The sequence below is a fragment of the Halichoerus grypus genome, chromosome 14 (genome assembly GCF_964656455.1).
Source record: "Halichoerus grypus chromosome 14, mHalGry1.hap1.1, whole genome shotgun sequence".
Lineage (NCBI taxonomy): Eukaryota > Metazoa > Chordata > Mammalia > Carnivora > Phocidae > Halichoerus > Halichoerus grypus.
This window is the reverse complement of record NC_135725.1, coordinates 10631968-10647836: the sequence shown is the minus strand read 5'-3', so window position 1 is coordinate 10647836 and position 15869 is coordinate 10631968. Positions and strand designations below refer to the sequence as shown.

The 15869-nt window shown below is 42.9% G+C and overlaps 1 protein-coding gene across 3 annotated transcripts in view; it reads left to right on the top strand.

Moving 5' to 3' along the window:
- DOCK8 (dedicator of cytokinesis 8) overlaps positions 1 to 15869 on the top strand; it is a 222503-nt gene that overhangs the window by 88403 nt on the left and 118231 nt on the right. For all 3 annotated transcript variants that reach the window (XM_036090844.2, XM_036090845.2, XM_078061526.1), the window contains 6 exons: positions 1727 to 1812; positions 6089 to 6155; positions 7098 to 7247; positions 10790 to 10870; positions 12196 to 12355; positions 14737 to 14873. In XM_036090844.2, the coding sequence (XP_035946737.1) occupies positions 1727 to 1812; positions 6089 to 6155; positions 7098 to 7247; positions 10790 to 10870; positions 12196 to 12355; positions 14737 to 14873 (681 nt within the window). The remainder of the gene's footprint in view (positions 1 to 1726; positions 1813 to 6088; positions 6156 to 7097; positions 7248 to 10789; positions 10871 to 12195; positions 12356 to 14736; positions 14874 to 15869) is intronic.

Genomic DNA, 15869 nt, shown 5'->3' with positions numbered 1-15869 from the left:
GAGAGAGACACAGCGAGAGGGAACACAAGCAGGGGGAGAGGGAGAGAGAGAAGCAGGCTTCCCACTGAGCAGGGAGCCCGATGCAGGGCTCGATCCCAGGACCCTGGGATCATGACCTGAGCCGAAGGCAGACGCTTAACGACTGAGCCACCCAGGCGCCCCACAGCTGTGCACTTTTAAAAATCTGTCTTTTAGAGATTTACAGATGAGGTTATATGATGTCTGGGGCTTTGCTGTGCCAAGCAGTCCACTGTTGAGTGGGGAGAGGTAGTAAGTGGGAATATAGGTGAAACCAGGTTGCCCACGAGTTGAACGCGTTGAAACCTACATGATGGGTAAAGGTGGTTCATTACATTTTTCTCTCTACTTTTGCGTATGTTTACATTTTCCCAATGAAAAGCTTTTAACAAAGGATCCCCAAGGTTCGAATCCAGACCAGAGAGATAGTGTTAGAAACCCATGAATGTATGTTGACTTTCTTCTCCGATGGCGGGGGGCTTCCGTTTTTGATGTGTCTACTCTGATCACCCTGCAAGTGATTTGAGCTTGCTCTGAGGGAGCTGAGTTCAGTGTGGGCATCAAGCAGTGCCTCCTCTGAAAAAAGCTCAGCCCTTCCACCGGACAGGATGGCCAGCTGACCAACACAGGATTGGGCCTTGGACAATAGAGGTTAGAGTAGAGGCGGGTTTACCACTTTGTTTCACCAGTCCAGGTGCAGAGTTACTGGGAAGGTGGATTCTACTGTTATTTCTAAAAATGTTACCATTGCTGTGGGGTATTTGGTGAGGGGGGAAGCTCCCATCATTTACAGCCCAGGAAAATATAATTAGACCCGACTCTATTCTTTGGACCCTTGTGAGCTGCAGACCACCAGAGTTCAGATAGTCCACAAGAGCAGGAATTAAAGTTGTCAGGGCTTTGCACTGTTATTTTTGCATACATGAATGTAATTAAGATCCTGTGATAGTTCAGATTTGAATGTTAAGAGTTACCTTAGGGACTTGATGTTTCTCTTTAAGTCTTGAGTCCCAGTGGGGTAAAATAGAGTCCCAGATGTGGTTAAAAAAAAAAAAAGTTGTGTTTGTCATTACTAAGTCGTTACTAATGTGTCATTACTACGTTTCCTGGACTTAGAACTTCAGCAAGCTCTAGCTGGATATGTATGTATACATTCAACCTCAAGCCTGTTTAAGAAAACGGTCAACTGAGAAAGACACTCTATTATAAGTATTGATAGTTTACATACAGCCTGCTGTGAGCTATTTTGACTCAGGCTTCAAGTCTGAAACTCACTATTTAATAGTAAAACCTTGGCAGGAGAAATATTCTGAATGTGTACTTGGAGCAGCCAAAAAAAAAAAAAAAAAAAAAGAAAATGAAAAAAGAGAAGCCGACAATACCAACAATAGGTATAAGATTTTGCAATGCCATCTGGTGGATGTTACTCAGTCATATTCATGTTCCCATTTCCTTCCTTCCTCCCTCTGTCTCTTTGTCTTAAATGCCTCGCTTTCCGAAAGTAGAATTTGTTTGTGGTTAAGGTTGACTTTGAAGCTTGGGATTGAATAACAAACTCTCATAAAAGTCAAAGTGTTATCCCTCTATTAGAACTAAGGCAAATGCAGGTTGAGCTCTGGGTGGCAGCCCTCCCTTCCCTGGACTCATTCCAGCCAGAACCCCTCATGGAAATTCACTCATGATTTCTTTACCATGTGATTAATAATAGGAGGATGCCGTGGAAATACGTCCGGTACCAGAATGTCCTAAGGAACATCTGGGCAACAGAATACTGGTCAAGGTGCTGACCCTGAAGTAAGTCTCAGCAAACGTACTAACCACTGCACAGAGATTTATCTTGCCTTTTACATATAAACTGCATCTCTATGGACAGAGCTTGAATGGGGAGGGTCTTCCAGCGCCGTTGTAACAGTGTGTGGTTGTGACGTGGCGGGAGGAGCAGAGTTTGGAGTCAGCTAGACCCAGATTCTATTTCTCCCAAGCCTTGGACAGTCCCTCCTCTGTCACAGGGAAGGCACACCGTGAAGTTAGTTACATAAGGTAACTGAGTGAAACAGCATAGTTACAAAAGGAACAGGGAAAGCTATGCAGGGAAAAAAACTGAAAAGCAGTGAATGGTGTACTCGAGTCCACGCTGACTAATTCATGAGAGCTGATGGTGCCTTTCTCTTCCCAGCTCTGTGTCCAGTGATGTCACGTCCGTCCATAGCTTGAAATTGGCCATGGTGGGATATTTACAACATAGAAATCAGAAAATGCTACATATTAGAGCTTTTGTGGGTTTTTTTTTCCCCCCAGAAACTGTTAACTATTGAAACACAACCTTAAATATGACTAAAACCCAGTCTCAGTGCCAGGGGACCACAGAGGACCAGAGAGCAGTGTGACTTTAGCAAACTATTTTAAGGGGGTACCCACTGCTGGCGAGGGCCAGTTCTTGCCATCCAAGGACACAAGCCCATTTTGGCCAACTGTCTGTTTTGTTTTTGTTTTTGCTTTTTCAAGAGAAGCTGGAAATTCAGAGTTTTCTGCATGATTTCACTTCTTTTTTTTTTTTTTTTAAGATTTTATTCATTTCTTTGAGAGAGAGAGAGAGAGCACAGAGGGGGGAGCGGGAGAGGGAGAAGCAGACTCTCTGCTGAGCAGGGAGCCCGATGTGGGACTTGATCCCGGGACTCCAGGATCATGACCTGAGCCGAAGGCAGTCGCTTAACCAACTGAGCCACCTAGGCGCCCCGATTTCCTGACTTCTTAAATACCTTCTCATTTCCTTTCCATTCTACAATTGAATGCCAGCTGGATTCATCTGGTGGGCCAGCTGTTTGCCACATCTACTTTACAGCAATTATTTCCAAATTTTTTTTTTTTGACTGTTTACTTTTAGAGTAGGAAAAAGTCCTATGTCCTCTGTATACATGTATTAATTTTATACATGCAGATCAAAATATTATCTACATTATCAAATATACAGAAATGAGAAATTGAAACTTATGAACTAAATAAATCGGAATAAATTACCGTAGCTTCTTCCAGCACATGAACAGATTGTATTGCATATCCAGTCGGGAATGTTTGCATGCCTCTCTTGCAGACTGCTACTTTCGAGAATTCTTCCAACTTCAAATCACAGACTCTTGAAAATACTCAGTTGTAAATGCCCTGTCTAGGCAACAGTACATAAGCATAATATTTTTTCATACCCCCATTAGGAGGGTCATCCATCTCTTGAAGTCAATTCATGGACCCCTCAAGCAGCACCTAGTTTGCAATCAGAGTATCTGGACTCTGAATTCAAGGCTGTATTTCAACCCTGGGATCTTCTCTGGGAGTTTGAGTTCTTACCGATAAATGACTGACATTGTTACACCAGACGGTCTCAAAGTTCCTACTTGCCCTAAACTTCTGTGATTCTAATACATAGCTTCCCCAGACCTCTCCTGAGAACACAAGGAGGCAGAGCTGCTCACCCGGTTGTGGGGGCTCTCTTGATGTGGTAGCCCCTCCCCCTAGCCAGCTCTACCAAGAGGGAGAGGGGAGTGAGGGCCTTTTGTGCAGGGAGATGAGCAGCTCATAAACCAGCTCTGTGTCAAGTTTGGGCTACAGAAGGCAGCCTCTAACCCTTGCAAACCAACCCGGAAGTGGGAGTCTGCTGGCCCTTGAGCAGGGGGACTGAGTGGAAGTGGCCACTAGTCTCCTCTGCGTTGCTCAGGAAATCACCCTATTGTCTGAGGCACTCAATCACCCCCACAGGATGCACATCAGACCCCTCGTAGGTGCAATAACTATGCTATTCAGGATTGGAGGAATTCTCCCTTATGATGTCACTTTGCCACCAAGTCTTCTAGATCTTTCCAATAAATAAACAACAGCAGTTCTCACAGGTGGGAAAACATGGCCACTAAGAGAGACATGTATTATTTAAAAAAACAAGTAGAGCCATTTGGATTTCTGTTAATGAAATTTGTCAGTTTTCTGGCGATGTTTTTCCCCGTTGCCAAACAGGAATCAGGTAGAACTGAGGTGTTTGCCCAGTGCACTTGGCCCACTCAGGTGTCTTAAATAGTATCCATCTCAACATTCACCTGTAAGAGGAGCAATGGACCAAAGAGATTGTCCCAGCTATAACTCCTCTAAATAAACCAGATTTTTAAAAAAAGCAAGTTCTTGTAGGTAAACCTACAATGTCAAAAATATGAATAGTAAAAATGTAATGGTAATGTTAAAGACCCCATTTCCCCATTGACACGGACATGCAGAATTTTTATTTCTACCACTATCGATTTTATCAGCTCGGGAATTTTTCAGAATCTTGTTGCGATCTCTAACTGTCACTGTTTTGCTTTTGAGAGACATGTAAAACCTCAAGCATGTAGAAAGAATCAGGCTGGTGTCGATTCTGCAAATGTTTGTAGCACCTAGGAAAAAGAGAGGATGGCAACAAAGTATTTTTCTCTTTTGCATTTAATGTGGGGAAATCTTTTAATGTAAGATTTAACTCTATCTTATGTAAAGTAACCTTAGCTCAGAGGAGTCTCCTTGCTGGTGAAACTGGTATGCATCATCACGTTTACTCAGAGAGATTGATTGATTGATTTAAAATTGATTTATTTGAGAGAGAGAAAACGAGCGGGGGGCGGGGCAGAGGGAGAGGGAGAGAGAGAGAGAGAGAAGCAGACTTCCCGCTGAACAGGAAGCCCGACTCAGGGCTCTATCCCAGGATCCGGAAATCATGACCTGAGCCAAAGGCAAAAGCTGCCCAGGTGCCCCCTCAGGGAGCTTGTTTTAAATGCAGATTTTGGGAGACCTTGCACCAAGGTCTCCAAGAGATTCTGGTTCACCAGATCTCAGGGGGGACAAAGAAACCTACATTTTGTTAAACTCATTTGCCTCACAATGCTAGTTTCTGGGGTCTGCCCTTAGAGATAACACCTGTAGGAAAAAAACTTCAGGTTCTGTGATCAGAAAAGGCTGGACTCTTTTTAGGGCCCCCTGGGTGGTGCAGTTGACTGAGCATCGACTGTTGGTTTTGGCTCAGGTCATGATCTCAGAGTTGTGAGATCGAGCCCTGTATTGGGCTCTAGGCTCAGCGTGGAGTCTGCTTGAGTTTCTCTCTCCCTCTCCCTCTCTCACTCGTTTTCTCTCTCTCTCAAATAAATGAATCTTTACAAAAAAAGATCCTCTTTTTAGGCAAAGTTACCCAGCGATAAGGCCATTCTCTGACACATGGCTTGAAACAAAAATTGGCCTAATTTACGTGACTTCTGAGGTAATGGTGGTCCAGGGCCTGGTTACTGGTGCACTCAGCTAGCAGGATCCCAAATCATGGGTTGTTAGCCTGAGAAACTTGGAACGTGCACATCTGTGCTTCATGTGTATCCTATAACATGTGGAAGGAAGCCTTGGGTATGCAGTCTCATCAAAGCCACCATTTTAAGGGGAATGGGCAATTAGGGCTGATATGTTTCTAGTTCTCACTGGGTCCCCACAGCTCAGTGTTTATTGGCAGCGCTCCGCTCCTTCCCCAGCAACTCAGCAGCTCCCTTGGTAGTGGAATAGGAAAGGTCAGACATTCTCCCACATAAATGGCCCCACTGTAAATCTAAGCAAAAGCAACGGAACTTTTATTATTATTCTTTTTACTCTCTGAAATGCCTTGTCCCTTAGAATTGAATAATAGAGATTCCTACCCTAGTAGTAAAGGGTAAACTGTGAACAAAACCTTTACCTAAGACAGAGGCTTTACCATTAGAAAACACAGCATCTACAGTGATAAGGAGGGCCATGTTGGACCGCACCATGGGCACCGTTCTGCCGTCTCTCCCTTGAGTTGCCACCAACAAGTGCTTTTTAGGAGAATGTGCCATCCACCACGATCTCCATTGACTAGGAATTTTCCACGAACCTCCCATCTTTCTCCACTAATATCCCATTATGATTCTCATCTGTGTGGAGTTATCCAAATATTTTGGGGAACGATGTACATTTTTAACTGGTTTATAGAGCTCAGCGCTTTCAGGAAATTCAAAATTATCTAAGTTAAAACCCTATTTTTTCTTACTCTCTCTGAAAGGTTTGAGATTGAAGTTGAGCCTCTGTTTGCCAGCATTGCTCTCTACGATGTTAAAGAAAGGAAAAAGGTAAGGAGGCGAAGAACACCCCATCCATGGGGGCACACATTGCTCATGATTTTGGGGGTTCGTGGTTTTCAAATCCACTTCTCTGCAGCAAAAACACATCAGATTTGAAAGCAAATGACCTTTGACACAGCTGGTTCTATTGCCTTTGCAGTGTTTGCAGGAATGATCTGGCAATGTTAGTCATTTATGTTCTTTGAAGAATCTTAAAGGGAGAGCCTGTTTAGGATCGAGAGAGAAAAGAAATAGCAACATATGGGGTGACACGTCAAACAAGGCAATTTAAATACATTTTTAACAAGCTCGGATATATATGTAACGTTACCTCCGTTGGGGAGGTTTTGCAGTGTGAGAGAGTCTCATCGTGGATGGAAGGCATCTTGTGCAGGAAAAGTATTAATTTGCCATCAGGCGAAGAGCTCACCAACTGTGATGCGCTTTTAATGAAAAAGATTTTGAGTACCTAAGCCTCTTCTCCAGGAGTAAACAATGTTTTGTCACTTTGTGAACCCCAGAGGAGGACAAAAACAGCACAGCCACAAAGGATGCTGTTGCCCCTTTGACCCGTAATCACTCCGTATTTAACGAAGTGTGTATCTCTTGGATAAATATTCACAACCCCTGAGATTTACGTCAGCTAGGGTAGGTTTACTGCTAAAACTGCTAACTCCTAAATTCCAAAGTGTAAGGCAGTAATTCAGGAAATACGGATGGGTTAATAAAAATGTAAATGTTTCGAGGAACATCTCTCAAACAGCTCCAAAATATCTAGAAATTGTGACAAAATGCATATCAGATTTTTCCACCACCACTAGTCATAAACCATGTCTATGATGACCCTTATTTCTTTGGCAACATTTTTCGTGGGTTTTTGACTCTTTAAACATGGGTAGACCAGGAGAACAGCCGGTGTGACTTCTTTTTTGCCTTGTTCCTTGTTTACAGATATCAGAAAATTTTCACTGTGACCTGAACTCTGACCAGTTCAAAGGCTTTCTGCGTGCTCACACGCCCTCCGTGGCTCCATCGAGTCAGGCAAGATCCGCAGTCTTCTCGGTCACCTACCCATCCTCGGACATCTACCTAGTAGTCAAGGTAATTAAACACAATTTGGTTTGCACATTCTGCATTCGGATGCGCTCCTTGTTGCATTATTCCCAGAGCATGTTTGGGGTGAAAGAGGGGTCAGAATGTATCCACATTTTCTCTCTGAGATTCGCTTTGTTTCCTTTTCAACTGGCCCCTTTTCCTTTCCAAGCAAATCCTGTGTGGGACAGTAGCACAGCTCTGGGTTTGGGAGTCATACAGTCTTGGTTTTGAATCCTGGCTTTGAAACTTGGTAGCTATAGGACTTTGGGTGATTACCTAAACTTTTGGAGACTTAGTTTCCTTACATGTAAAGTGGGGATTATAATACTGCCCTCAGTGGGCAGTTGTGATTGCAGAAGAAAGCCTGGCCCATTACTTTATTCCTGACCAAGCTGTTCTTCCTACCCTTAGCTGTCCAGCTCTGAGAGCTGCTGTGGAGGAAATCTTGGCTAGAGTTCCCTAATACTGTTCGTGTTCTTCTAGACGCCTGTAGAGAAATGTTCCCAAGTCCAGGCTCTGACAATTTAAGGTGTGGGCTGTGGTTTCCAAATTTCACTCTCCCTTTACATCACCATGTCCCAGACTATGACTATGTGTGGTGCAACTCAAAATCTGTGGGACAGTTCCAAGGAGAAGGACTTTGCATTCTCAGCTGTACTCTTTGCTGATAGAAGAAACCCAGAGGCTTTCTCTGCACACCAGAATGACTGGTTAGAGGTTAACAACAAACGTTGAGTATTTCACTTAACTTAAGCCAAATATTTAGTCTTATTGACTGTTTACCCCAAAATTGTAAAAAAAAAAAAAAAAAAAAAAATTCAGGTGTTTTGATTTCACGTCTACGCAGAGTTCCAGGTTTGGAACATTTTCTAGTGAGCGCAGTGTTTTACTCCCAGAATCCCATTGATTCCCCCATGATCCCGAGAGAGCAGCCTATAGATTCCCAAGAATTTAAATGACTTAGAGGTCAGTTGACAAGTGGCAGATGTCTTCGCCTTCTACCTGCCTTTCCACCATTTTACAAAGATTCTGAAAAGTTACTGTTACTCAAGGAGAATCTATGTAACGTTGTAGGAGGGATTAAAGTTAAAATTGTGTTGCTAAAAAGACCCATCTGTTGTTGTCAAACTGAACATGTATCCTTTTCACTGCAGTATCCCTTAGACCTATAGGAAGGTTAGAGTCAAGCCCACCCTACAGCTAGTGAGATTCAAAGTTCCCTCAGTCTGGGAACCCAAAGATGCCAACACTAGTCCCATCCAGCCAAGTTTTACTTAAGCTGTACGTCTTAGGGGATGACTTTGTTTTAGTTAATCCACCATAGTCTGCTAAGTATCAGCGCTTACCTACAGGTTACTGTTACTTACTAAATATATTACAAAATTCTCAAATGTACAGATGCATTCATTTGGCAATAACAAGTCTTCTATCAGTTGTCTGTATAGAGTCAAGACATTTAAAGCTCAATAAGACAGTCCCTGGTTTGCTTCTGACTTCTTTTCCTTTACTGGAATGGTGTCATTGTTGCTTCTCTCTACAGATATGGTAAATGGTGTGTCACATTTAGCACAGCCAGGCAGATGCCATTTGGTAAAGAGGAGTTCTTTCTTTTTTTTTTTTAATTTTTTTATTGTTATGTTAATCCCCGTACATTACATCATTAGTTTTTGATGTAGTGTTCCATGATTCATTGTTTGTGCATAACACCCAGTGCTCCATGCAGAACGTGCCCTGCTCAATACCCATCACCAGGCTAACCCATCCTCCCACCCCCTCCCCTCTAGAACCCTCAGTTTGTTTTTCAGAGTCCATCGTCTCTCATGGTTCTTCTCCCCCTCCGATTTCCCCCCCTTCATTCTTCCCCTAAGAGGAGTTCTTTCTTATTCTTCTTCCCAGGCTGAACACCGGGATCTTAACTGTATTTTAGGTAGAGTTTCCTAGTTTAGTATTGTATATACTATTGCTTTAAGGGATTATCCAGGCTTAAAGGTTTTGTTCCTCAGTTGAGGGATGGAGAATAAGGATGAAATTTAAAACTTCAAAAATAAACATGTGGAGGCACTGAACCAGCCCCTCCTGAATAGGACAGAGGGCAGCCTTTTATCTGACAAAAATCCCCTGGTAATCCCCCACACATCCCTTTCCTCTGCCCGCCACGCTTATGAGGACCCCTGGGTTTCTTTCACACCTAAACACGAGGGGACATACAGTGAGCCCTCACAGCAGCCTGCAGCCCTTCTCATGAAGTACCTGGAGTTACTCTTGCCCAACTGGGGAAGGGCGTAGTCTCTGCTGGTCTGGTCAGATCGGGAGTCTTCCACTTTCAGACTCTGGAGACCCCTGTCCTATGGGTTCCGTGCTGCACAGTACTTGTGCTTGAAGCCATGGCATGGTCATTGCTGCTTCAGGATCTCCATTAAAAGGTCCTTTATCTCTGCTCAAAGTTCATTTTAAAGACCATATCTTTATCTGTTGACTACATGGAAAAACTAGCTTCTTCCAATTTGCTCTACGAGCTCCTGACCATGAGCTTCACTAGAATAGGAGTCAGGTCTGTCTTGTTCACCCCCTTACCTGCCCAGCAGCTACCACCTAGAAAAAAAATAAAAATAAAAAACACTCTGTCCCTCTCTGGTAGTGCCTGTGGGCCACGTGCACCTAATGGACTATGTTAAACCCAGACTTCATGTTGCAGGAATGCCGCATCTGGTGTCTAATCTCAGCAAAGGCTAATGGGACTACCTCCACTTGTTTTTCTCTTCAGCATTTTCTTGGAGCAGAGGGTTGGGGAATTTCAAATCTCTTATTTTTTTTCCCCCGTCAACAGGGTGACCACATTTCTGGCCAGCCAGATCCTTTACCTGAAGCAAACTGGAAGAAGATACTCGACAGGAGTAGCATTAAATCGTATTTCCAGCCAGTTAGCCAAGTGAAAAGCTGCCCCATTCCACACCTTTCGGTTTCTCTCCATGTCTGTTAAATCCAGAGAAGCGGCCCTAATAGGAAATACAAGGGAGACAATTACAGATAATTTATTCTGTTCATTTATTCATTTTGTGGAAGGTTTTAGTCCCCAACCTGACTTTTACGGAGGCCATATTTCTTTTTTACATTGTAAGCAATAATAAAGAAAATGAGCTTTTCACTTCTTACATATGTCTCATGGGTTCTGTTTTATAAAATAACTTTTATTGCATTTTTTATTGTAGGCATAATACATGTTTATGGTTTAAAAATAGAAAATACACATAGCAATAGGAAGAAGATAAAAACAGCACATAATCTCACTATACAAAGATAACTACTATTAACAGTTTGTGTATCTACTATCATCCTTTGAATCTGCCTTTGTGACTTCTTTTTTACAAAACTGTGGTACTCTTCATGCTAATTTTTTTCACAGTGATTTTTTTAATCAGAACATATACAGCATGAGCATCTTCCCTAGTCCTCAAATACTGTGACAAAACCTCATTTTGATGGTTGCATTGATGCCATTATGTGGATATAATTCATGAGTTTTGTTTTAATATTATTTTTGTTGGTAGATTGAAAAAGTCCTTCAGCAGGGGGAGATTGGAGACTGTGCAGAACCATACATGGTTATCAAAGAAGGTGATGGTGGAAAGGTATGATACTTTGGCTATTACTAAATGGTGACATCTTAGAATAAACAAAGTTTTCAGAAGTTCCACAAAGTAGTTAAGTAAATAATAGGTCCATAATATGTCCCCATATGAGACATTGATACATTGTGTCTTAAAAAAGAAGAAAGGAGAGCTGGTCATTGATGATAACTTTTTAAAGAAATAAATTCTTGAATTCAACAAATGACATATGCACCAGTGTCTAAAAAAACTTGGCTAGGACAAAAGCCACATCCCGTTGTCTTGGTTCCAAGGCCCTGACCCAGGTTGGGAAGGCCACAGAGACCTCACGAAACTCTGCTGGGCTTTCTCAACAGTACCAGCCAATTTCCAAATGTCTTTTCTGGTGTGGATATTTGGAAATAGGCTGAGACTTCTGTAGATCATAAATTCACTGGGACAGCATAGGTACTGAGCCTGTGAAAGGGACATCTTTTCTCAGCCCCCATTTGCAAAGGTTTCTAATGTGACTTTTAAAACATGGCCTTTCTGGGGTGCCTGGGTGGCTTAGTTGGTTAAGCGACTGCCTTCGGCTCAGGTCATGATCCTGGAGTCCCGGGATCGAGTCCCGCATCGGGCTTCCTGCTCAGCAGGGAGTTTGCTCCTCCCTCTGACCCTCCTCCCTCTCATATGCTCTCTCTCTCTCTCATTCTCGCTCTCTCAAATAAATAAATAAAATCTTTAAAAAATAAAAATAAAATAAAATAAAACATGGCCTTTCTGGATGAAGACTTGCCTAATCAGCATCCTCCCCCAGACTCATAAATCTCAAATAAGATTTCTTGAACTCAAGACACTTATTTTTTAAAAACCTACCTTCTCTTCTGAACTTAGAAAGAACACCCTGGAAGTGTTGTCAGCCTAATAAGAAGTGGTTAACAACCTTTATAGATTTTTCTAGAGTTTCCCAAGGCAACTTTTGAAAAATAGGCTCTCTTGAAAGCGCGATACATAATATATAAAATGTTTCATTCTAAAATTTTGTCATGCAAATCCAAGTCTTGTAGCTAGCCCCTAAAAGCACTTGTCGATTAATTGGTATAACAAGTCTTGGACTTTTTTTTTTTTAGCTGAAGGTATATTTAATAATTGAATGTTGACTTTCTTTAAACTCTTCCATTTCTGATCTGTATTCTCTTGTCAGCTAGCATTCTAGCCTGAGTTGTATCATTTTCCTGCCCATTCACTCTTTTTAATTAGTAGGGTGGGGATTTTGGAGATGGCTGTCATGTCCGTGGCAGAGACCGTTGACTTGGTGCTGGCACCGTATTGTTTGTTTCTGCTTGTGTCTTTCCACTTTCCTCTAGAGTAAAGAAAAGATTGAAAAACTAAAACTTCAAGCTGAATCCTTCTGCCAGCGTTTGGGAAAATACCGGATGCCTTTTGCCTGGGCCCCCATAAGCTTAACAAGTTTCTTCAATGTCTCCACCCTGGACAGGGAGGTAACCGATGTGGAGTCCATGGTTGGTAAGATTTTCAACTGCAGTGGGAACGGGAGGGGTCCCCAGTGAACTAACTCTGAGGTCAGCTGCTTATTAATGGGGGCCCAGGGTGCAGTAATGAGTGGAGAGTGGGAACGAAGAAGATAAATAGGATGAAACACTATTATGACTGACTTACAAATGCTTGATTGGATGGTGATCCCCAAAACAATTATCATGAACATTTGTGGAACTTAAATATATTCTTACAGTAAGACTTTTGGTTGGAATTTTCTGGACACTTCAACACTTTAAAAAGTTAATTTTCAGTAGCTGCCTCCTTTTCAAAGTAAAAATTTTGAAATAACAAAGTACAATAACTATCTGTAGTGGGTTAAACAATGCCACCAGGATTGGCTCTTAAACATAAGAAAAGCTACTCTCAGGAAGGCTTCAAAAAGCAGAACTCTGGCTTCTCAGCAAAATTTCCAGTCCCTTCAAAAAAAATTTTTTTTTTTTTGCCAAGTGCAGTGAAAAAGTAGATGCCAAAAGAGTATTTAGTTTCTGTTCCAATTTATTGAGCATATTTCTCCTTTTCATCACCTCACCCTGGGTCTGAGTCATTAATTTCCTGAACAGTGTGGGTATGGAAGTGTTCAGGAGGGTTCAGAGTTCTCGAGTCGACCCACCCCACCCGTGGTAGAATGTCTGTTGTCCTGAGTATCTTTGTATCCAGCAAATATGTGAGACTGTTCACGTTTCTCCGCATTCCCACGCCCTGCCTTTTCCCAAATGCCGCCTTTAACGGGGGGACTGGAGGGAGAGGTATTTTGTCATTGCTGTTTCTCTTCTGGAATTAGTGTTGTGTAATTACCAGTCAGAACTGCTGGGTTATTTCTGATTTACCAACAACAAACGTCACCTGAGTGCATCCTGACCTTCACACCACAATGGGTAGGGTTTTTTTTTTTTTTTTCCATGCCAACTTCTATGTAGACCCAGGTAGCCTTATTTGAAAAGAATTATGCACAGATTTTAGAGGGCACCATAAACTAGGTAACTCAGCCATAAGGTAATCTCCAGGTCAAGGATAAATTAACCTGACTATAGAAGCTGCTTCTTAAGAAGCAACCAGAAAATGCAGTGTATAATACTGGGGCAGTATGGTAAGTTTAGGCGGACAGTGGTAGCAAGAAATTCCCATTCAGGGGCACCTGGGTGGCTCAGTCAGTTAAGTGTCTGCCTTCGGCTCAGGTCATGTTCCCAGGGTCCTGGGATCGAGTCCCGCATTGGGCTCCTTTGCTCGGCAATGAGTCTGTTTCTCCCTCTCCCTCTGCCCCTCCGCCTGCTCGCTTTCTCTCTCTCTCTCTTAAATAAATAAATAAAATTTTTTTTTAAAAAAGTTCCCATTCGGCATCACAGCAAGAATTAAGGATAAGAGAATATTCAAAGAGTGGGCTTGGCAACATTAGAGTTCTAAGCAATTTGACCGTTCACAGTGGAACCCCTTAATTTTGCAGTATAAAAGCAACAAGGTCCCCACCTCAGTCCTAAAAGGGGATAACAAATAATTAAGCTGAGTATCGGGGTCCCAGCCCAGGTGTGGGTGTGACTCAGGGTTCTAATCCCTGTTGGACAGGTCAGCCGAAGAACCCCGATCTGCTGCCTGGTGCCCACAGGGAGAGCAGAAGAACGCTCAGATTCAGAACATACACAGGCTGACCCTGGCATGTTTGGGCCACAGTCCCAAATGCCTTCAGGGGCATTCGACTACATGCCTCTCCCAGTGGAGTGCAAATGTAAAAATAAAACAAAAGCAAACAGTGTTGGCTAAATAAAGCTTATGCAGACCCAGTTCTGGCTGCAGTCCTGGACCTTGCTGGGTGGCCATCCCTGATGTCCATGTGGGAGGGGACTGTGGCTGTTCATGGCTTCTCCACTCTGGTCATAGGAGGACTAGGGGCTCCAACAGGGGGACTGAGAAAGGTAAGGCCAGTGGAGGGAAATTTTCATCCAAAACAAGGCTGGCCACATTCAATGTTCTTGTTTCATGACTTTAAACTTCTTTTTTTAAGAAACGAAGATAACATTGTGTGTCAACTACGCTTCAATAATACATTTTTTAAAATCTGTCTTTTGGGGTGCCTGGGTGGCTCAGTTGTTAAGTGTCTGCCTTCAGCTCAGGTCGTGATCCCAGGGGTCCTGGGATCGAGCCCCGCGTTGGGCTCCCTGCTCAGCGGGGAGCCTGCTTCTCCCTCTCCCACTCTCTGTGCTTGTGTTCCTTCTCTCCCTTTGTCTCTCTCTGTCAAATAAATAAATAAAATCTTAAAAAAAAAATAAAACCTGTCTTTTATATGATAAAGTTCATGACTGCTGTGTATTCACACAGAAAGGCATGCTTTCGAATGACAACTGTTTTCCTTACAGGGAGAAGCTCTGTGGGTGAGCGGAGAACTCTGTCCCAATCTAGAAGGCTTTCTGAAAGAGCCCTCTCCTTGGAGGAAAATGGGGTCGGATCCAACTACAAGACCACCACCATGACTGTTAACAGCTTTTTCAAGCAGGTATCTCTTCCCATTCCAGTGTGTCTGAATTTCTTCCCTGAGTGGCATGGGTGTTGGAGCCCAAAGGGGAAGTACATGTCATGATTAAGGGAGCAAGTTAGTTAACCTCATCAATCCTCAATGTCATTATCTGCAAAACAGGAATGACGGTGCTTGCTTCATGGGGCAGTTGGGAGTGTTAGATGGCCTGAGGTGTGTAAAGCTCTTCTCACAGTCCCTGGGATATAGCAAGGGCTAAATGAGTGTTGGCTCATTTCATTGACAGAAGGATTTGTTCCCACTAATGCAAACTCTTCTCTTTGAACGATCATGGTCAGTTCATTTATTGGGCTGTTAAAACCATCTGGCTGAAACATCCCTTTCCCCGTGGTCTTGGGGTTTCCCAGCCCAGCTGTTGTCCTTCTCACCCCTGTTCCATCTGTAGGCTTGCCACATTTCTGCCATATTCACTTGCTCATAGAGGGTGACCATTGCAGATCGTTCTCTTTATTAGTTCAATAGACATCGAGGTTATTTAAAAATCAGAGAGCTTCTCAGAGTAATCAACTTCACAGAGACAGAAAGTAGACTGACAGGTACCAGAGGTTGGAGGAAGATGGGAATGGGGAGTTGTTGTTTAAGGAGTTTCAGTTTCAGAAGATGAAAGAGTTCCAGAGATTGGTTGCACAACACTGTGAATGGACTTAATCCTAATAACTGTACACTCAAAAATGGTTACGATGGTGCTGTTCATATCATGTATATTTTGCTACAAACAAACTAATTTGATATGACTTGGTTTGACTCTGCTTTGGAAGATTTTCCATAGCTCAAGCAGTCTTCATGAAGCATTTCAGGGGTATCTTAATGATCCCAAATGCGAAAGGGATGCTGGGAGTGGGAGGTGTGACATGCCACATAAGAGAAGTAGCATGGGACTAAAGAGTTTCTATTTGGGATATAGCCCTTTCTCTTGTATTACCTTGTTGGGGGGTGGGCAAAGTACTTAAATGACTT